We start from the raw sequence: 22,309 nt of genomic DNA, 5'->3' as shown, positions 1-22,309 counted from the left end.
AAATTATGCAATTAAATTTTTGTTTTCTTTGTTTGCAGATATTCCTTCTCGAGCAGCAACATACAACAACAACAACAACAACAACAGCAATTATTTAGCGATTAATGGCTGCTGGTGGAGTTGCTAATGAAGTGATTTCGTTGCGTACCTCTAATGTAAATGTAAAAAAGGTTAAGTTTTACATGCAAAACTTACAACTAATCCTTTAATGGGTGTAATGATTAATGAGAAAGACGCTCGTTGTTTTCACGAAACATGCACTAAACTCATACCATTCCAGTTAGTAATTAGGAAAAATAATTTATTTTTTCCTTGACCAGCATAGAAAAACAGTGTTCCATTTAGTGAGTGAGTGAGTGAATTAAATTTTTCGCAAAAACCAAACAAAAAAAAAACCATTGAACCCCGCCTAATGATGAATGACGCATGCCAATATTGGAATTGATTGACACACCTACATCGTTTTAGTGTATGGATGCATTACAAATCGGGGGCCAGTAATGTCCCCCTTAAAACCATTTAGAATAACATGCAGGCCCCGGTTGGGCCGAATTACATATGCCTCATACAATGGGCAATCATACAGTGTGTGTTCGTGCTGCTGACGAAAACTGTTATTGTACTAGCTGGTCCTAGATACAGTTCTCGTATCGTCGAAACGAAATCCGGTGCTATTCGTGGTGTGATTTTGGAATTGAACTCAAGACATTTAGAGCCAGTTGAAGTGTTTAAAGCTGTTCCTTACGCACTGCCACCGGTTGGTAATCAACGGTTTGAAGAACCGAAAAGTTTACCGCCTTGGAAGGGCACGAAATTGGCAGACACATTTGCACCCGTGTGTCCACAGGTAAATCATGATTTTTTTAAATAATATTTTGTTGCTGGATTAGACTTATGATGTCTCAATAAGTATAACTTGTTGCGACTCATTCATCTCCTCTTTTTCATTCTGCAATCAGCGACGTAATGAACAGCCTGGCAAATAAAAGTCATTTTTGCAACACTCGGTCCAAGTACTAGATTGTATTATTTGAAATTAATTCGGAAAGAATTTTGTGATATACTCGCAATCTCACTCTAGTGTTTTTGAACAAGAAATCTCGGTAACAGCCTTTTCGACAAGTGCACCTGTAGGTTTAGCTCATATATGGCAGTTTCCACGCTCAGTGAGAATTCACAATTTGTACTAACACACATAGGGACAGTAGTACTAGTGTTCAAAATATACATTCGTAGCACATTTTTTTTTGTTGCCGGTATTTTACAGAAATTTGTAGCGGATTTTTGGTTTCTACCGGTATTTGGCGTCATTAATCTTTTGTTTTCAATGTAAAATAGCGCACAAAGTGCTATTTGGATACCAATTTGATGTAACCAATTTAACTTTAGTAGCGTTTGGCTCGAAAACTTTCTGCCTATCGGTATGACATTTTAGATTTTTTTACTAATGAAACGTTCGGAACGGTGACATTTTTAATTATTTTATAATTATTTCACAATCAAATTTAACTTAAAACGTGATTAAAATGAAGTTTTGCCCTTCTTGTTATTTTTAAATGAAGTAATGGTTAAAATTTTATTGTGAAACTATAAGAAAACACCTTTGCCGTCGATGACTGCATACAACTCTTCTCACTTTAGAAACGTTCGGAACAACGCTTGATTTGGGTGTACTTGGCAGATTTTTCATAACACTTTATTATTTTTTGGTCTGAATATGAAGATTCATCTTTATTTATCATTTAGAAACAGTTTTTAAATCATTTCCAATGTTTAAAATATCTTTATTTTGCATTGAAAAAATACCATGCACGAAAATGTTACAAAAGAACATGCCATATACAAAACTACACTTGTCGATAGTCACCAAAGCTTCTGCTCAAGAAACACACGAGTAATTTTGCGAGTTTCAGAAAATCGTTTCCGAATTAAGACCAATGTAGCAGCATCCATGTATTTTGGTTTATTGCTTGTTCCACTCGAAATTTGAACATCAATTACATTGCTTTCAAATCGTGTATACACGGTGCTAGAGATTGACCTTTTCTCCAAATTAACTTCTTCGTCTTGGTTGATTCCTGTTTCAAAACGGACAGTTGGATCCAGAATTATGCCGATTTTAGTATTTTCGTTGATGGGAATCATATCGATTCGTCTTGTAGTTCCATCTTGTGCAATACATTCCTTCTATTGATATGTAGCCTTTATTCCGTAGTGCTTTTGCTATTGCACTCCGCAAAAGATTGTGTCATTTATTGTGGAGAAGTGAGCGTCGGGATCAGTAACAGAACGTGGCTTCATGATTCGAATGTATAAGACTCAGTACAATGTTTGCACTGGTCCCCGTCTTTGTATCGTCCAGGTCCGACTGAAGTCCATGTTGAGATTGATAATCCGTATCCATCATAAATCCATTTGTTGGTACATGAGTTCATCGCAAATGTTTCGACGCCTTTATGTTTATATGGATAGAAAATAGGATCGCACCATTTCTCGAATTGTAATTGTCGTAGATGATTTCTCAGTATATTTCCTAGTCAATAGCGTCTTCAAAATTAATTGTTCTCTCCAAATATTCATTCTTCGACTTGTAGAGACATGTCATGATATTTATATGTTGAAGAGCTGCTTCTTATGACACATTTATGAGACCTAAGCCTTTAAGACGATCTTATATCTTTTACGAACGGCTTATAATCTGTTATCGGAATCGAAGACAAAATAAGTGATAAGCTCTGTCTAATTTGATCTTATATATACCAAAATGGTTGTTAAAAACTAATGAAGTAAGAGATTTTCCATCAAATACATAAGAAGTAGCAGATTTACGCTGACGATATTAATATATTCTGTTTCTAAAGTTTAATTTTTATATTTTTCATAAAATCTTTTGCAAAACTGTACCACGGTGAGTTTTAATGTATAATTATTCACCAACCAGCTACTGTAAATTTTTATCGCAAGTTCGATGAAACATACAACTACTTTTTGATGGGTAAAATCTGAAATTACATTTTAAATTCATCCGCTGTGGAACATTACACTGAGTAGATTAAATGTAATGCAATAAATAACTTGAGCCAGTACATGGTCGGGTCGTGCATGTATATTATAGAAGATAATTTATCTTAGACAAGTACAAATGTTGGACATTTTAAAGTACACGTACTTTTATCGCAATAGTTGAAGCGAATACAAAATTTTCCCGTACATTTGTCTTTCTATAATTTAAACTGCCAGTACTTGCCTCGGTCGCTGGGTTTCTACAAGTACTTTCGATCACAATAAAAGTACGTGTTTTGTGTGTTGTTGTCGCGACTTTACCGCAGTACTTGCTGGTTTCTATGTCAATGATTTCTTGAATTAGTCACTATGTGGAGTTGAATATTATGTGCTATAGCTCAACACGAACCACAAACACAATAGATTTACTCGATATGCTTGGAGGAGTCTGCATTGATAGGTTGATGATGGGACCTATTTTAGATAGTTCAAATTCTCGAAATTATCAAAAAATTATTAAAGTTCTCCAAAAGCTCTCGACCATTTTTTTGGAGAATTTTCGATTATTTCGAGAATTGAAATTATCGAAAAAAGGCACTAGTTGATATGATTGCTGTGTAGATCCATTCGAGATACTTTCACTAAATCTGAACAGACGCGCCTGAAGCCACATGCGTGTAGCTTTTCCCAGCCCAGTAGAATAGAATCGAACGTTGTACTTGCACAATTGCGCTAAATCATATGAAATAACATTTTTAGAAGATCTTTGGTTCATTATGCGGCGAACTAGTGTAAAGCCACCTCAAGCCAATCCCTGCCAAAATTCTTTTTTGTCATATGAAAACTGTAGATAAAATAGCTTCCCAGTGGTAATAAGTGATATTCTCGAATTTTAACTCGTCGAGTTAATCACGGAAAATGTGGTAACCATTTTTTCAAACGGTTTTGAGTCAAAGCAACGTTTTCTGTCACTGGGTCATCAATTTCGAAAAAACAAAAATATTTCTGGCTATCCAGGATCCCGAAAAATAACACTTTTATAGACACACATTTTGGGCTATCAAACGTCGTATCAGTAGCTTTCAGAAAAAAATTAGTTTAGTGAAAATATCTCGAAACATCACAAATATGTAACGTAACTGACGGCTGACGTCTTCGATCACACAAGGCCCACTCCACAGGTTAAAAATTCAAATTCTTGTTGGTATGAAAGCACTGAGTATTAGAAATAGAATGATTTTTTACAGCAAAACATAGCCAACACAGCTAACTTTATACCTCAGAAATGACGAAATTTGTAACTAACTTTGGGCTTACCCGTTCCTACTAATGAAGTACAAGATTCGGTAACAAACCATAGAAAAAAGTGTAAATATCGTGTGATTAATTGTTACTATTTACTTGGTCTTCCCTCTCGTTTTTACTGGGATATACCGTATTTGCTCAATATTTACAGACCTGTTTGTATTTTCTAGAAATGTCAATCTCATTTTGCGTTGGTGTTATAGAATGTCTCCCGACGCCCAATTATTTCGAGAGATAAAAATTGTCCAACATGGCTGTAGCTTAGAAAATTTTTGTGGATTTTGCTTTTTAATTGTGGTGTATTGCTTCACAATTGCTCTTTGAAAGAACAGTCAACATCTCAACTCATTTACGGTATGATTTTATGAATTACGGCTTTTACTCATGTAACAAACACCTGGAATTACTTCAGCAAAAGACAAACACAAACATTGTTAAAACAGCTAAAAATATCCTACTCGAACGCACACCCAATTTTAGCTCAAAGGAATTTTGTCTTCGCCAATGACCACCATCCGAAAGTAACGACAAGCAAAAATTGCAATGAAAACAAAAATCTTCGTCGTCTTTCGGTCTAATTTCCTCTAATTATTCTTTTCAATCTACCTTGCCGTTATGTTTTCCAATTGAATCACCATAACAAAACTAATTGAATGTCTTTTCAATTTAAAGTTTAGAGCAACATTGCGCCACCATGCTTTTCCAGTTGCAGCCAGATTTCAAAACAATTTCCCATTTTCCGTATATTATATGTAATTCCAATGTTTCACTTTTATTTTTGCAGAATTTTCCAGACATAACAAACCGAACGGCTGCATTAATGTATATGCCAAAAGGACGTTATCAGTATCTAAAACGGCTTATACCACTACTGGCGAATCAAAGCGAGGATTGTCTAACACTAAACATATATGTACCCGGTTCAGGTAAATACATTTCTAACAAACAAACTACAATGTTATTCATGCTTCTGTGTGAGGATGAACAAAAAAAAATGAAGAAGAGAAGCGCAAAAATCGTTTTCCATGATAATGGGAGGGAAAAAAGGGGTGAATTTTTGTCCTGGGAGGCAATTAAAACTTTCCCGTTTATGGTTATTGTTGTTGTTCTTGTCAACGCTATCTTTATCATGTTCTATTTATGTTTATTTCACTTTTGGTATGTCACAAAGTACCCAGTATTCGATAAACAAAACATCACATCATTGTGAGTGTTGTATGGCTGCGTTGTTATACATTATCCGTGTCTATATATATATATACCGCATGCGAGTTCGTCGACACATAATGCGAAATGTCGTTTTTTTTATCCTACAAGCCAAACATCATACTCTCTCGACAACGCCATAAAATCATTTTCTTTTCTTAGTTGAGACATATCTTTATATTCGAGTGGGAGTAATTTTATAGATGGAAGGTCGTTTTCTTTTGTGTGATGATATAAATCGGGTTGACACGTTAACTTTTATTCATGTACTGGTATGCTGCCACCTTTAATGAATGGAAATTTCTTATGCTTGAAAAGACAGAGAGTGAGAGAGAGAGAGAGAGAGAGAAGGAGGGTCATTGATCTTGAAAAGGGACACAATTCGTCGAGGTTGTGTCGAACCGACAAAAAATTGGTTGTTTAAATTAAAGTAATTTGCTAGTTGTCAATCATCAAGACTTTCTTGATTGACATATTGATTGACCCTATTTTATGATTCAGTTATTCATTTGAACCATTCAAAATGCCATCAATCTCAATGTACTGTGAAAAAATAAATTTAATTTCCATTGTTTCCCCGTTTAAGAAGTAGAAAAAAAATAAATTCCATGCTTCCTGTACGATTCAAATTCACATCAAAACCGTTTCCTCTACAACTTCCGCTCAATCCACTACAAAATTCAGTGCCGAAAAAAAGCACACCCAAAAAATTGACTGAAACATAATCGAATTTTGTGTATAAAATAACCTCGAGACATCATTCAAAATAAAAAAAAATTGTAAATATTTCGGCACACAAAATATTACTTGCTCATATTATACCCAATCACAATATCGCAAAAATTTTCAGTATTTGAAATGAAATTAATGAACCATGTACACGCAAAGAGAATGTTTCCTTTCGCTGCTATTACATCGCTAAATAAAAGAAAGAAGAAATTTTTTTTTGATATCCGAAATACATATTTTGCCCGAAATAATTTATAATGAAAATAGAAAGGAATGAAGCGAAAGGAATACAAAAAAATATCCTGATTTTGTTCGGCAAACTTCATTATAAATGTGAAGTCCTGTGGGAAATGATGACATGTAAATCACATTCCAAGTTTCACATTTTTTTATTATTCTTTATGGAACAAAGACTGGAGAGGAGACACCCAGTTATTGTGGCAATTTCACTGTGTTTTTTATACATATGCTGAGGAGACACTAAACCCAAACGATAAATCACATTGGAATATATATTCAAAGACAAAAAAAAAAAGATTTTTTTTTCGTCGGACTTATTTCGGTGCTGATTTTTTATGTTTATTGGAAAGAGATAAGATAAAATGAACAAGACGCTTTCCATTTTCTCATGTCTTTCCATGTCTTTCTTCGTTCGCAGATTGTTTTAACGTCCTCTGGTGTATGTGGTGTATTCATAATATTTGAAGGAATGATATAATTCGTGAAACAATCTGTTTTTTTCTCCATGAAAATGGAATTCAATCTACGTTGCAAATTGAGTTATTTTCTTTGAATAAAAATTCAAATTGCACTCCGTTTTCGGTATGTGTGTGTAGTAAGATTTTCATTCGTGCGTGAATTTGTGTGTTCAGTTCTTTTTTTTTTGTTTAAATTTTCCGGAGTAATATCAGAGCATAATTTGCAAGATATTTATTTAAAATGAAATATGTATGCAAATTGAGGTAGAAATTTTCTCATTTCTTTCGCTGAGAATGTTCATATAATGGCAATTAGCCCAAAATTTGCGAAGATTATTTGATCATTAAACATCCAAGCTTCTAAATGAAAATTAATATCTGTAGAATTCATGATATATTTACCTTTCTGTTAGTTATGTCTTGCTGCCCTTCGTGGGTAACTATGGATTGATGTTCATTTATTTATTATGTAAAGTGGAAGAGACTGATACCGTTTTTTCTTCAATCGAAGGGCGGATATATGCCCTTTGTCACTAGATAAAAATCTTTTAGAAATCCTTAACAAATTCCTAAAAATTGCCAAGATCCAGAAAATCTTCATAAGTTGAAGAAAATGCTTTAGACGCCGGCAAACGACTATTACACTCATTTTCAATCGGGTTTGGAACAAGCACTGATTCAATTAAATCAAACCTAAACTGGCATATCATCTGTAAATCTGGTTCTTTTTCGTTGAAGTTGACAAAATCTATTTCATTGTTTTCAGCATATATATTTGTGAAATGCAAGATATGATACCGATTTTCTTCAATCGATGGGCGGTAAGACGTCCTTTATCACTCCCTAAAATCCGCAAAGTCCGTAAAGTTCACTAAAATTCCTTAAAAAACCTAAAATTGCACAGAAGTTGAAGAAAATGCTTCAAAAAAACTTTAAACTCATTTCTTCACTTCTCAGCCATTTTCAAATTCGGGTTTCGAACAAGCACTGATTCAATCAAATCAAACCTGACATGTCATCTTTAAATCTGGTTCTTTTTTCGTATAAGTTGCTTGCAACAAAATCTGCTACTTCATTGTTTTCAACATAGATATTACTGTGTAAAGAAACCACCAGCAAGAGCTTGATGTCAATTTTTGTCATCGTTGTCAATAACAGATGAATATCCCTTTCGTTTGTTTTCCTCCATCCACATACTTTAACTGTACTTTTTGAATGAGTATATGCCACTGGGGAACGCTAACACTATAATTTCATTTCGAATATTTCCAAAGTTTTCCGATTACACTACTTCACAGCTAACGACCTAAACTCGGAGACTCGAGGTAAAACTTCAACCGAACCGTACTATATCCATTGCAGTAATCTAAAGGGAATTGTCTAACTTCTAATGTCTTACGGAATACGTTTTGCGGTCAGAAATTGTAAATTTTCGGTGGTGCAGTTAATCGATATTCAACTTTAAGCAAAACACGAAATGTATTTCAGCAAGTCAATCCATTTGAATAAATTTTAAGATAAATCAATTTATCATGAAGATTGAAATGAAACATATCCTCTCGATACATCATAATAATGTAAAGGTAGTGTCGCAAGTGTGTGTCGGTTGCTGGTAAATCAATAACTGTAATAAATATTAGTTGTCCAATAAAATGCATAAATCACAAATAACTCAAAATGCATTAGCACTTAAACGAACATTAACATGACCTAATAACAATCATCTCATATATTGTAACGAGGCTTTCACGGTACACCAGCAGTAACAACGACAACAACAACAAAAAAAAATGTCCATAAAATTTATATAAAATCCAATAAAATATTATTATTTTGGTCGGCGTTTCGCGACAATATATATTTTTTAATGGACATAAAAAAAGGATATACACACGACTGTCCCCGTCCCTCTGTGTGTTCCGGTATATTACGGTCAGTCATGTTACGTAAATGTAATTTATATTTATGCTTCGCTTTTATATATCGAGACAAAAAAAAAGAAAAAAATGTTTAATGTATAAAAAGAGGATAATGGTAAAAAATTGGGCGTGCAATACCCCGCGTCATAAAAATGGTGCAGATATATTGGGCCTTTATTGGCACTTAATTAGAGAAACATAAATATATATTTATGAAGGCATTTCTGCCGGTGCTGGCTCGACGTGAAGATGAGAAATGATAAAATAAACACTGAAATAACACTTCAGATAACTTTACAGTTAACATCTTCTTTACGACCGTTTCTGCTTATGTTAGCCCCAATTGTGCTAGGTAAATAATAAGCGAAAAGCAACACTGGATCAATTTATGTATTCAGCATGACTCAATCTCACTTCACTTCCAGGCCTCCCACACCTCCAAAAATCTCCTAAAACTCTTAAAATGAGACTTCGAACATCACATTAACCTCCTATAAATCAGGATCAAGATCAATACGATTGGATGAGTAAAATAAAATGACAAATTTCACCTGCCGCGCTTCTCATTTCTTAGATCTCAATAAGGAATTTATTTGGCGCTAGAGCTCTCGACTCATAATCGAGAGGTCCCGTGTTCAAATTCGCGGCTGGGCAAGATGATTTTTTCTTCATTCGCTTTCTATGTAACACTTGCTCGTACATATTCTCATAGTACGACTGTGACAGGACCGCTTCGGTTACATGATGGAGATGGCTTCATAGAAGAAAGTGTGTTCGATTCTAAACACATGGTCATTCTGAGAAAAAAGGTTGAGAACATAAGTTGAAACAAACCGAAGTGAGTTTGGTCAACCATCGAGCTTGAACAACCAACGGCAAGAGAACGGTCATCTGGTAAAGAAATTGTTCACTCAACGAAGAAGTGTTATACGGAAGAGTCAATGGTTAAACGGGATTCAAGTAATCTGGCATTGGCAAAATGAAAATATAAAACAAAGATCGTGCGACCGTGGATTTGGAAAGTGTTGTTTCCAGTGTTCCGGCACAACGTTATTTTTAACGTTATTTTTTGTTACGTGGACGTAACGTTACAAAAACGATTCAAATGTAACGTTATTATCATAACGAAAAATTTTATGGTATATTTGTTACAGTTACACAATCTAAAACGGTTTTTGCTAACGAAATGTTTTTCGGTACATCTCGTAACGTTACAAGATAACGTAAATTTTTCCGGTACATCTCGTAACGTTACAAGAAAACGTAAATTTTTCCGGTACATTTCGTAACGTTACAAGATAACGTAAATTTTTCCGGTACATCTCGTAACGTTACAAGATAACGAAATTACTTCCGTTATATTGCGTAACGTTACCATGAAACGATTTTTTTTTTTCGAGAAATGAAATAACGTTAAGACAATCAACTGTACCAATACAGTATCTTGGAAATTATAGTAAATTACAGTAACAACATGGTCTAAAGAGAAGTTTATACAGATTTTTTCTCTCGTAAATTTTTTTCTTATTGAACTTTGAAGTAATTTAATTATAAAACGGAGCATTTCTCATGAGATTTTTTTATTTTTATAATTTACAGCTGCGGAAACCGCAACGTTTTTAACACCAATTCTTTGTTATTTCTGTAACGTTACAATCTTTGCAAAATCGATTTCGTTTCTCTTTGTAACGTTAAGCCATACCGGAAAAAATTTCGATTCTCTTCGTAACGTTAAGCCATACCGAAAAAAATTTCGTTTTACTTCGTAACGTTAAGTTATACCGGAAAAAATTTCGTTCCTCTTTATAACGTTAAACTATACCGAAATAATTTTTCGTTACACCCATTTCGTTATGAACTGTACCGAAAAAGCAAAAGTTCTAATGCAAACCGTTACGAAGTTAAACTTTTATGATAAAGTTTTAACGTTAAGGAACCCTGGTTGTTTCCTTCCTTCGTGTGAAAACCACAGATGGGAGTGTTCGGAAATCCAAGAGCTTTTCCACTGGTCTAAGTAGAAATAAATCAGAATAAACCTGAACGTTGAACGGGCAACAAGCCCAATATATAGTGTTTTTCTCAAATGTAGGCGGAGATATGATCCTAACTGTAGCCAGTTAGAATTACGGTTTATTGCCGTAGCGCAGCTGATCCGACCGATTTCTAAAATTTCAGTTGGTTCAGTTGGGTACACAAGAAGAAGATTTGCTCAAATCTAAACGTTTGGTTGGTTATTCCGTGAAAAAGTTTACGATCACTGTAAAGTTGAAACAAACCGAAGTGAGTTTGGTCAACCATTGTGAAGAGTTCGTCAACTGAGAGAAAGTGGATGGTCATTCGTTATAGAATTTGTTCAATCTAAGAAAACAGTCAATGTATAACCGGGGAATTGCATCTGGCATTCCAGTAAAATCTAATACTCGGAACAGGTCAGGTTTGACCTGACCTGAACCTCAAATGAACAAACCTGATATATTCAGGTCAGGTTCAGGTCAGGTTCAGGTCAAACCTGAAGTTTAAAAATAAAGTTCACGTCAAGATCAGGTTCAGGTTCCGAGCGTTACTAAAATCGGCCTTAATACTTGGGCCCAGAGTACAATACTTTGCACAAAGGAAACCAAATGATACAAGAAATGAAGACTTTCCAGCAATAGCCATTGTAAAAGCAAAAATATGAGTTTTATACAAGAAATAGGGCTTAGCAGAATTTATACAAAAATATTGGCCTACTCCATCGAGCTATTTGTAAAAGGAAACATAAAAGGTTGTTAAAAAATAAATTCTTCCCAGCGAACGAAATCTCCTAGCAATCTCCTGAAACCTACACCCAAAAAAATGAAATTTTGGATGTACATTAAAATCGCCCAATTTCTACGAGTAACCCGTAGAAAGTACGTTTTGGATGTACAATTTACGGATGAGTAAACCATTGGTCTTATCGTGTTTTTGGGGGTTTTATCCGTATGTTGATGTACACTTTATTCGTACATTGTTGTACATTTAATCCGTACGTATCATGTGACAGTTCAACTGTCACAGTTGCAATTGTGAATTCTATATTTCAACCAATTTGACCTCATTCCGCTCCTCAGATATCTTTTTTGCAATTATTTTCTTAGAAAACAATAATTTTTATTTGTGGAATTAAAAAAAATTAAATGAAAATGTTAAAAAAAATCTGATGCGGGTTTGATTCGAAATTACGGAGAGGGCAGCCACATCAAGAATTCCTAACTTTGATCTGATGAGGCCGATCAAGGTGATTGATAAATGTAAGGTTGCTCGTAAAATTTGCAGCTAGTTTGTCTACCATTCCCACTTAGGTTAAAATGTGACTACAGGCTTGAAGCACAACAGACGTAGGAAGTAGAAAAAACTATTTGCTGATGGCGGAAGACTGTCATTTGGCAGGTGATGTTAATGACTGATGTTATGAATTTTGTCGTGTCAGTTTTTAACATGAACGTCATTTTTTAAAAGATTTTACCAACTTCGATTTGAAATTATACTTTTTGGATATATAAGTCGGGAAATATTTTAAAACGAAATAAAACTTTTACAAAATCGTCGAATCTGAAACTAAAAAAGCACCACTGTGCCAATCAATTATTTACTTTACTTTTTAACCGTTAATTAGAAGACGGTCCAGCTAAACTTGTTTTTTTTTCTTTTATTATTTATGCTTGTGATCCTTTTTCCAAACTAAAAAACAGATGATATGATATGATTGTATCATTACCAATCGTTAATTAGCTTTGATCTATTTTTAAATTGACAAATAAAGGTCAAAGTCTGTATGACACTTACTGTACGTTTTAAATGTACATGGTGTACGGATGAGTAAACCATTGGTCTTATCGTGTTTTTGGGCGATTAAAACGTAGAACTTTTTTTTGGGTGTAAGTAAAATCTCCTAAAACTCCTCAAATAAAAGGATTTTAAAAGCGTTGGAGGCCTGCACTTCTTAAAAACATTTCTTTATTCTCTCGAAATTCCTTTGGTTCCACAAATTTATTTTAAAAGAAATTCAACTAATCCGTCGCTTCCAACACTTTCCATAAGCAGCAACGACAAATTTGAATGAGTACTTAAAGTAATAATCAAACAAGTAGCGAGAAGAAGTGAAAACTTTGTCTTCGTGCTGGTAATAATTGTTCGAAAGCACTTTGCGACAATTCACCTTGTAAGCATTTGCAATGTTTAAACAAACAATTACGCTCGAAAATCTACTTCACCGAATGCTGCTCCACCGAATCGTGTTCACTCTACATTCCAAATATACGGTAAACCGGGGGTACTCATCGGACGATAAACAATTTTATATTTTCCCTTGTCTGTTGAAGCAAATTTAAATTTATTCACAATAAAGATTCTGACTTTATGTCACATAAATCATGGAAGTCTTTTGCCTTTGTACAAAATTAAATCAAGTCATAAATTCCAATTTCGTCTTGCACATTCCATGTGTATAATAGTTTAGCTGGATGGTAACGTGGAATATGTATTATAGATGTGTGTGCAGAACTAGCTTAAATCGTTTGTTTAGAAAGTATGTTTCCTTCATCATGCATACAATATAGAACGTAATACCGGTTTCTCTTGTCTTTTCATAACTTAAGGAAGTTATATGTTTGAGCAATGAAAACAGAACTGAAGTTTAAGTGTTTTGTTATATGATTATGAGTAGTCGTCTTATATATAAGCCAGTGCGATGCTGGGAGTTAAAAGAGAAATTGTATCATTCGGTGGTGTATTACCAATGTCGTAAAAGCTTCAATAATGTTCCAAGATTATTACATCGAGCGGGAGATTTTAGGATTTTCATTCTTTTTTCAGATGAATTTGACCGAAATGTTCGACTCAAAGTGTTTTAAATGTGAAACACATCATTTGGAAATAAAATATTTTTCGGAACAAGAATTCCATGTTCTTCAAGCCGCTATGACGCCAACAATTGAAATTGTTGAAAACGTCTGTTCAGAAATATATGGTCGCTTTTAGCGTTCCAGTCGCTCCAACTGGGTAACAAGTCACCGGAAAGGAGTTATAAATTTAAAATTTAAATTGGAAAATTTATTTCATTTATCTTCAGAACGAAAAATTATTTTCAATTTTTTTTTTTCACGAAAAATAATGTTTTTGTTGAAATGTTTTGCGAGATTTTCCGAAAATTCTGCTATGTGTGAAGAGTAAAGGCATAATGACAAAAAATATTGCCCACTTACGAACAATATCGTAACTTTTAGCCTCGTTGGAACGTGGAACTATAATCCTTGATTTCCACTTACACATAGAGATAGTTGTTACAAAAACTCAACATTGAAGACCTAGATTTTGATGTTCAAAAAAATGATAGCACAAGTTGATCATCGGCAAATAACCGAAACCAACACCAACACCACATCTCGAATCCAACTCAATCGTATCGTGGATTTACTACACTTTTCGCATAAGAATGTTTTACTATCCAAAAGAAAGTCTCTGTCAAATCTTCAGTGACGATGACGGGCAATATATTATCAACAAAAATGACCAGCGATATATCTGGCCTAGTTGTATTTATCTTCTCACAGAAGGCAAGCATATGCTTAACTATATCGGATCTATTATTTCGTTTGATCTGATCTGATATTGAATTCGAATCTTTTACTTCATTTTTTTGAACATGCTTTTTGACATATAAGACGGCAATATAGACAGGGTTCTTTGCTTGTTTTTTAATTCGTTTTCGATAACAAATGATAGTTGTCCGTAACAGGCTTTAAAATACGGTTTACAGCCAAATGAAAAGGAGATAAATGAGATGTAACGTGGATCATAAAATACTCGCCTTTGCGTTGCAGCCACATTTTCATGTAAACCACAGCCATATTGTTGGTATCACTCGTCGTAGCTTCTTGCGTTCCTGAGATATAACGCAAAATCAAATGCAATGTGGGTGGACCTTTCTATATTTATAGTGATATAGTTATACAAAAATACTTGTTCAGAAAAATGAAGTACAATGATTTAATTGCCAATTTGTTTATGATGCACGGTTGGTTTGAAACTAGATTAACTAGACCTCGAAAACGAAATTATTTCGAATTATTTCTCGAAATTATTTTCGAGAGCTCCAGATTTGCGAGTAGAGTGACTTCGATTGAAAACTGAATCATCAACAGTACTTGTTGTGGATCAAGTATGGCATATTTGGTATCGTTGAAAAGCTTATTCCTCTATAATATAATGGGGCAAATTATTTTAAAATAAAGCTGCCAGAAAGGTACAGAATTGTCCAAATTTCACCGAGGGTAGCGGAAAAAGTAACTTCTCTGAAAATGTAACATAAAAGAACATGTTCAAAAGTTTTTTGTCGCCATTCGAAAGAGCTTAGTAACCGCGTCTAGAATCAATCTGGACTGGCTGGTTCGGTCACTTTGTCAAGGATATATCACTCTTCGAAAAGGGTGAAATTTTGATTTTCAACAGTTATTGCTCCGAGAGCAAATAACCGAAAGCAATATTTTTTACACAGTACTCAGGCTGTGCCTGAGTGCTTGTGGTAGCGCATCCACTGGTTCTCAGAAACGGCTCAGGGGTTCGGGCTAATTTTTTCCTGAGTGATGTTCTTGTCCATCACTCATTATAAATATAAAAAAAATTATTAGTGGTCCCTATTTAATCTAGTTTCAAACCAACCCAACCGTGGATAACATAGATCATACGAAATAATTCCGAAAATTTCCATGAATCTGCCACTTTTGGGAAAAACTGTAAGGGGAAATGCCCGTAGGCATAACATCCATTGAAATCTCTTCCAAACTACGAATTCAGCTCCTAGTTTTAAAGCTATGATTTGTTTTGGAGATCCATGAATTTTGTCGTACTTCCCGGAAATTTCTCCTAATTTCTGCATTTCAAAAACTCTATTGACATGAACCTACTATATGTGTCATATAGGGCAATGATCTGATGATAGAAAAGTGTATATATAAGCTACGACACATGGGTTGGGTAATATACATGCTTTGACTCGACGTTCAATACACATTATATTAAAATGTTTTCGTATTCCGTTGAAATGTAATTACATTCATTCATCTCTATTTATACTTCCCTGTTTACTTAAACGTATGCCTCGGAAAGATATTACATCAACTACAAATTGCCATAGCTCGAAACTTGTAAGGCAACGTCAATTGATACAAAAGTACAAATATCTCACGGGGTTATATGATAAATTGTGTTAGCAATATACTTTGACATGATGATATACCCAATGAACAGATAGAAATAGTTTACCTACCTACCCATGTACGTATATAAACACACAGCAAGAGAGGAATATCCGAACATCATCTCACAGTGAGTTTGATATCTAATCAAGTAGTAAAAGAACATAACAAATCAAATCAATCATTAGTTATGCCCATAAATCAGGAAGAAAAGTAAATTTATATGTATTTTCATCTGGTTATTTTTGGTACAGTTGGACGAACAGAAATGCGAGGCGAACGAAAACGTCGTTCGTTAAACTTTGGCAGAGATTTACGAAGCAACAAAAAAAAGAAGAAGAAGAAGAAGCGAACTCCCAATCTAAGTTCTAATCAAATCTATTTAATCTAATTAGACGTAATTTGTATTCCTTTGGAACTTTTAGCAAAATCATTGGAATAAAGAGATATAAAGTTAATTCACCAATTATTATCCAAATCTAACAAAAACAGACATAATTTTCCTCAGTCATAAATAAATATTCTATTACCTTCTCTCCGAGCATATATTCATTAGTAAAGCCAATAATATTTGTTCGTAGTATAAATGTTATCTTTTAATCTCAGTGCTCCTTCACAGCCAAAAACCAAACACAAAACCATAACGAAATGAAGGAAAGCTTCCAAATTCTACCATCCATTATTATAGTATATCCATACACACACTCCACACACACACACAGGCAAAAACCCAATCCCATATTTATTTCCTTCTACACTTTTATACGTATAGTCAGCCCATAAAATACACTATTCCGAAACACACAGCTTCCATATGATGATATTGGCATATAAACCACGACCATACATAGCATAATATAATATCGTGTATCAGATTCATCGCTTCGTAAGTCGTAATGGAGGATGGCTGTAATAACGCCTTGGCAGATACACCAGCCAAAACTTTAATAGCAAAACCACCAACAATCTATTTTCCTTTTACCTCTTTCGCCCATATCACTTTTCGTACAAGGAATTAAATATACAAACATTTTGGTCGAGCAAACGTAAGAGAGTTTATAACCGATTTCATATAACGACTTTAGCCACATTTGTATGCACATATTATTTCCATCGCATAAATACCAGTGAAAATTCTTCGATCGGAAAATTGGAGTGACCTGGAAAATACTAAATGTTAATATTTCACTATTGGTTTTACTATCATTTATATAAAGTTTCTCCTTTATAAACTGTTTGGATATGTGGTTTTGCTCGAGTTGTTCATCTGTGTGCTGCCTGGTGTGTACTGTACACATTATATTTCGACCATATTTTCTCCCGCAACGTATATATGCACATACGTTCGCTTCTAACAACTGAAACCTGGAAAACAATCGGCCAGATGGTTTTTCCACATTTGATTTCTTGCAAAATGTTCTAACGTTAAACCTGTATTTGTTTTTCGTTTACGGTTCCCAAGTAGCTTTTCGATTTAAATAAAAGTTTCGAAAATGATATCCAGACGGTATATTTACTGTATGGGACGGTTTCAATATTTTTCTCTAGCATTTTTCTTTTCCTTTCCTTTTTCTTTCGGGTAAGAAAGAAATCGGGGCAGATGTTTAAGTTAAAGTTATCCTTAAAATTTGGTTTGCTTGTTGTCGGGTTACATTGAGTTAGTTTGACTTTGCAACGGACGACAGTCTTAATTTGAATTTGTGTTCGTGTTTATGACAATCTGCAATTTATTTTATTGGCCTTCAATTTGCTCGGAATTTTGTGCTGTTCGTCGGAGTGGGTGTGTGTTTCTTCGCAAATTAAAATACGGAATGCTGGACATGAAACTCATTTATATTTTAAATTGAACAGGATCTTCTCGCTAATTATTTATTGGACTTTCGTCGGCAGAATTTCTCTTGACTACATGGTGTAAAGATGCACGGTACACTTAGTTTAAGCTTGCGTATGTTTCATCGTAATTAGCCCTAGAAACTTACACTCTAAAACACACCGTTTTTCATTAGTAAACTTTTAAGGCAATCTTTTGGTGGGAATAATAAAAATCGATTTCAGAAGCATATCCATCATGATCTGCCGATTGGTAGACTTACGGTGTAAACTGAGAGTCTAATTGAGATTTTGCTATGGGAAATTTAGTTCAGAAAATCGTCGGAAAATTAAGGCCAATTAAACCTCGAAGTGACACGATAGTAATGGAAGAGAAAGCAAAGAGCGGCCAGGAGAATCAATCGATAAGTCAACAGATAAATAAATTGAGAAAATGGAAAATTTATTGACAAAATTGTGGAATCTAATTTCAAACTCAACCGAAAAAATTGCATCGATCGACCAAAGTTGTGTTTACCACGTTGCCGAGCAAAGAGCTATTATCAAGCGATCACTCTCGTCCTCCGCATTCATATCGCCTATATATGCAACAGCCCCCTTTCCAACTTTTCCAAATGCTGCCATCACTAAATTCGCATCCGCTGGCTTCAACGAAAATACATCCGACTCGGTTGTGGCATCAGCCACTGGCTTGTAGAGTTTTTGGTTATTAGGGACGTCTTTCAGCTGCACAGCCATAGCGGAATATCTTGATGATACCTCAGTTAGCAGAGAATGGCCCATATCAGTTAGGCCAAATGTTGTTCGATAACAATCTGCATGCTTCCAGTGTAGACCCAACGCTTGGAACAGGGTATCTGCCATTGGTGCTGTCGTAAACGATGAAAACAAACAGCCAATTATAGCCAGTCCACCTCCGCTGAGAAAGTGCTTGAGCATATCGTGTAGTTCTGTTCTCTTTGCAATTACTTCGTTGGTGAACAATAGAACGGTTTCCTTAGGATTGCATGCAGCACAGTGCGTTTGTAACGCTTTAATCGAGTCGACAGTTGTTGCATTTAATCTTGCTCTACTTTTCAATCTGGTCATTAGACTGCCATACATTCCATGGAATAAACCTTCTGATTCGGATCCTTGCTCTATGTTCACAATGAATAGGGCTCTTTGGGTTGCGGCCGCCATGTTGACAAATGATTTATTGGTGGCTGTGTACACGGTGTTGATGATTATCTCTGCGAGGAAAATTATTTTTTCTTTACTTTAGGAAGTTCCCAATACAAATCTTTCCACATTTTAGCAGTTGCTCCGTTTGCAAGTTTTTTTTAATGAAAAGTTGGTCATTTAGCACGCGGTAATTTTAATTTCCCAAATTTTTTATTGATTAACTGAGCAGCTGCTAGGTAATTAAAAACATTTTTTGAGTCCTATTAAGCTTCAATCCTCTAGCTATTAAGACCCAAAACAATCACAGCATAATCTATAATTATGTTCGGCTTACCTCTTACTTTAAACTGATTCAACTTCAAGTGCTATTCAACAACTAAATTGCTTAACTGACAATCCCCATGGGAGTACAACGGATACAAAACGAACACACATAGGCACGGTTTGTTTTTACTGTTATTTGTTTCAGAATCTGCTCATCTTTAACTAGATGTTTGCATGTATGGCAGCTGTTCATGAATAATTATTGGTCTCAGTCTCACACTAAAAAAAACTCTCCACAATTTGGACAATTTTTACAATTGTGTTGCTCCTGGTTGGTACCATTGAGGCAGTAATGCCGCTTAAAATTCAAAAGATTGCGTTGAAATTTATTTTTTAATTTATTTGTTCGTCTGCTGATTCAAAATTCAAATTCTGAATTAAGAGGGGGGGAACCACAAGCAAACACAAGCATATGAATGAATTAGGGTCCAGTTTATTGCCGAAGGATGTTAATTTGTATGAGTTTGTACGGATTATCTTGATAAATATGCCGGCTGTCGACAATTATTAATTTATACTTAGGTAACGTGACAGACATTGGGCCAGTTAGAGACAGGGCCTATTTTCAAAATTTATTTCACTAATTTTATTAAATTCATGAAATTTCACGAAAAATAGGCACTGGGGTCAGAGAATGAATCAATTAGACAATGGGTCAGTTAGGCAGTGGCTCAGTTAGACAATGGATCAATTAGACAATGGATCAATTAGACAATGGATCAGTTAGAAAATGGATAAGTTAGGCAAAGGATCACTTAGACAAAGTATCAGTTAGACAATGGATCAGTTAGGCAATGGGTAAGTTAGACATTTAGGTAGATTTTTTAATATTCACAAGGATTCTTTTTGTCGATTTCAATAATTACAGTCAAAGGCAGTCAATTTTCAGCATAAATTAGCTTCAGCTGTTTTTCAGCTGATCCATACAAACAATCACAACCGTTTATACGTCTTTTTTATACGGTTTTACCACTATCATGCGCGTGCGTGAAGCAGCTTCGACCGTATGAACAAGGAAAACCAGTTTTGATTGTATGTGTGAATCAGCTGAAAAACAGCTGAAGCAAATTTATGCTGAAAATTGACTGCCTTCGACTGTACATGATTTTTATGGATTTTCCTTTGATTTTCAACGAACGGATTTTTCTATTTCCTAATAAAAACTGTTGCAAAACAAGGCGATAACGATTTTGACTGGAACAATTAAATTATCATTTTTAGGTAATTATATCAGATTCCGGGAACTGTGGGATATTGTGCTAAATAGTTGTTCAATAGTTTAGACATATACATCATTATTCTTCTCCCTTCTAACACTTTCATACATTTGTACAAATGCCTCGTTCCCAATGCCTAATAGTAGATTACTATAGCTGGGAAGTACCGAGTCATCTCGTATCTAGGTGAGTAAAAGTATCCGAGAGCGGCCCCAGTTATAGTATGCCATTTTACCTTACTATGTTGGTAAAGGCTTTGTTCTAGGGCAGTAATGGCCTTATTACTTTCCTAGTAAGGTAAACTATTTTTTTTTATTCTAAAAAGTACATGTCCAATATTTTAACCTTCCCGACCAGCAAAACACTTATTTATCCCAATATCCCACAGTCCCAGGAATCTGTACAGGTCTAATGGGGACATGAAATGTGGATTGGATGTAGGGAATGTTGATTCTAACGTTTTGACAACAACAGATAAAATTACATGCCCAAAAAAAGTGTAAATAAAATCAATCGAATGAAAAATTCAATAGCAAACAATGCATATTCTCACTCATCCATCCAGAAACGATTTTCGAAAATCGTAAAAATTATTTATTTTCAAAAATTAAATCATCGAGTGATCGAAATGTGAAAATCAGTCGTCAAAATTAACCTCAAATTGACATTTATGAAATCAAATTACATTTTGGAATGTTAATATCGAACTTATTGATAACTTTTTCCGAATTAATCGAGGCAAAAATGGAATGCTATGCTATATCGATGACTTTTGCGGTAATTCGATTGATTAATGAATGTGGTATGTATTTGTCGAGTTGAACCATGTACTTCGAATAGATTTTACGCGTAACCGCTAGTTGACAATATTTCCCGCGTTGTTATAATATTACCGGCTAAATCAGTCATTATAATGTACTTTTACAGGAAAAAACGAGGATTTCCTAATAATTAGAAGGATAAATGGCAAATACAATTGCCAACAACGTCTAACATAAGCTGGTGAACACACACATTGGTGATTAAGTCAGCAATTTTATGGGGCATTTTATTGCACGGTTGTTATGTTGCAAATTTATTTCGTCATTACTTCTGAAACAAGGAAGTCAAAACAATTGACTTCTTATTCTTAAGTATCCTTTTCGTGGCAACGTTTACAACCAAAAAATCGTTAATCATTAAGAAGGGAATAAACATAATCTATTCTGAAATTAGATATGCAAATGAGCATATCTTTTATCAATAGCGATCGTTTCACTTGGTCATAAAGACTTAAAGAACTAACAAAATCTAGACTCGATGATAATATTGGTTATAAGTTTCCGTTCATAAAAGGTTAAGTCTTTAGTTACAAGTAATTGCTAGTGAGCTCAACTCGTTTTACTGCTAGGCGTGGCGATGATTTTGAAAACTAAGCCGAAGGCTGTATTCACATTGGCCGAAAAACCATTCCTCGGTAATTGCATCCTCCACATTATGTGCTAGTGGCTGGTGAACATAAATTACCGCTAACGGAGCATGATTAAAGTTCATTTTATAGCCTGCAAGAAGGTAAATTCAGTTCAATTCCCTATAATTCCTCATCGTATAGCGCTGTCGGCGATTGGTTGGCATGAACGGTTTTATGAAAGGACATGGTTGGAAAAAAAAGTTGGAAATATCATAATGTTTTTCATAACGAAGGCTTCCGAAGTTAC

At 34.6% G+C, this 22,309-nt stretch overlaps 1 protein-coding gene and 1 long non-coding RNA gene across 4 annotated transcripts in view; one reads left to right on the top strand and one right to left on the bottom strand.

Moving 5' to 3' along the window:
* The first annotated feature begins 42 nt into the window (after nt 1-42).
* LOC119072420 (neuroligin-1-like) overlaps nt 43-22,309 on the top strand; it is a 100,148-nt gene continuing 77,881 nt past the window's right edge. For all 3 annotated transcript variants that reach the window (XM_037177636.1, XM_037177638.1, XM_037177635.1), the window contains exons 1-2: nt 43-847; nt 5,093-5,234. In XM_037177636.1, coding sequence (XP_037033531.1) covers nt 530-847; nt 5,093-5,234 — 460 coding nt within the window. In that variant the 5' untranslated portion in view covers nt 43-529. The remainder of the gene's footprint in view (nt 848-5,092; nt 5,235-22,309) is intronic.
* Nucleotides 18,343-19,586, bottom strand: LOC119072423. The gene is made up of 2 exons (XR_005086861.1): nt 19,406-19,586; nt 18,343-19,139 (listed from the first exon to the last, which is right to left on the bottom strand). It is a non-coding gene; the product is annotated as an uncharacterized LOC119072423 (long non-coding RNA).

This window comes from Bradysia coprophila (assembly GCF_014529535.1).
Source record: "Bradysia coprophila strain Holo2 chromosome IV unlocalized genomic scaffold, BU_Bcop_v1 contig_81, whole genome shotgun sequence".
Classification (NCBI taxonomy): domain Eukaryota; kingdom Metazoa; phylum Arthropoda; class Insecta; order Diptera; family Sciaridae; genus Bradysia; species Bradysia coprophila.
This window is presented reverse-complemented; position numbering and strand designations above follow the sequence as displayed.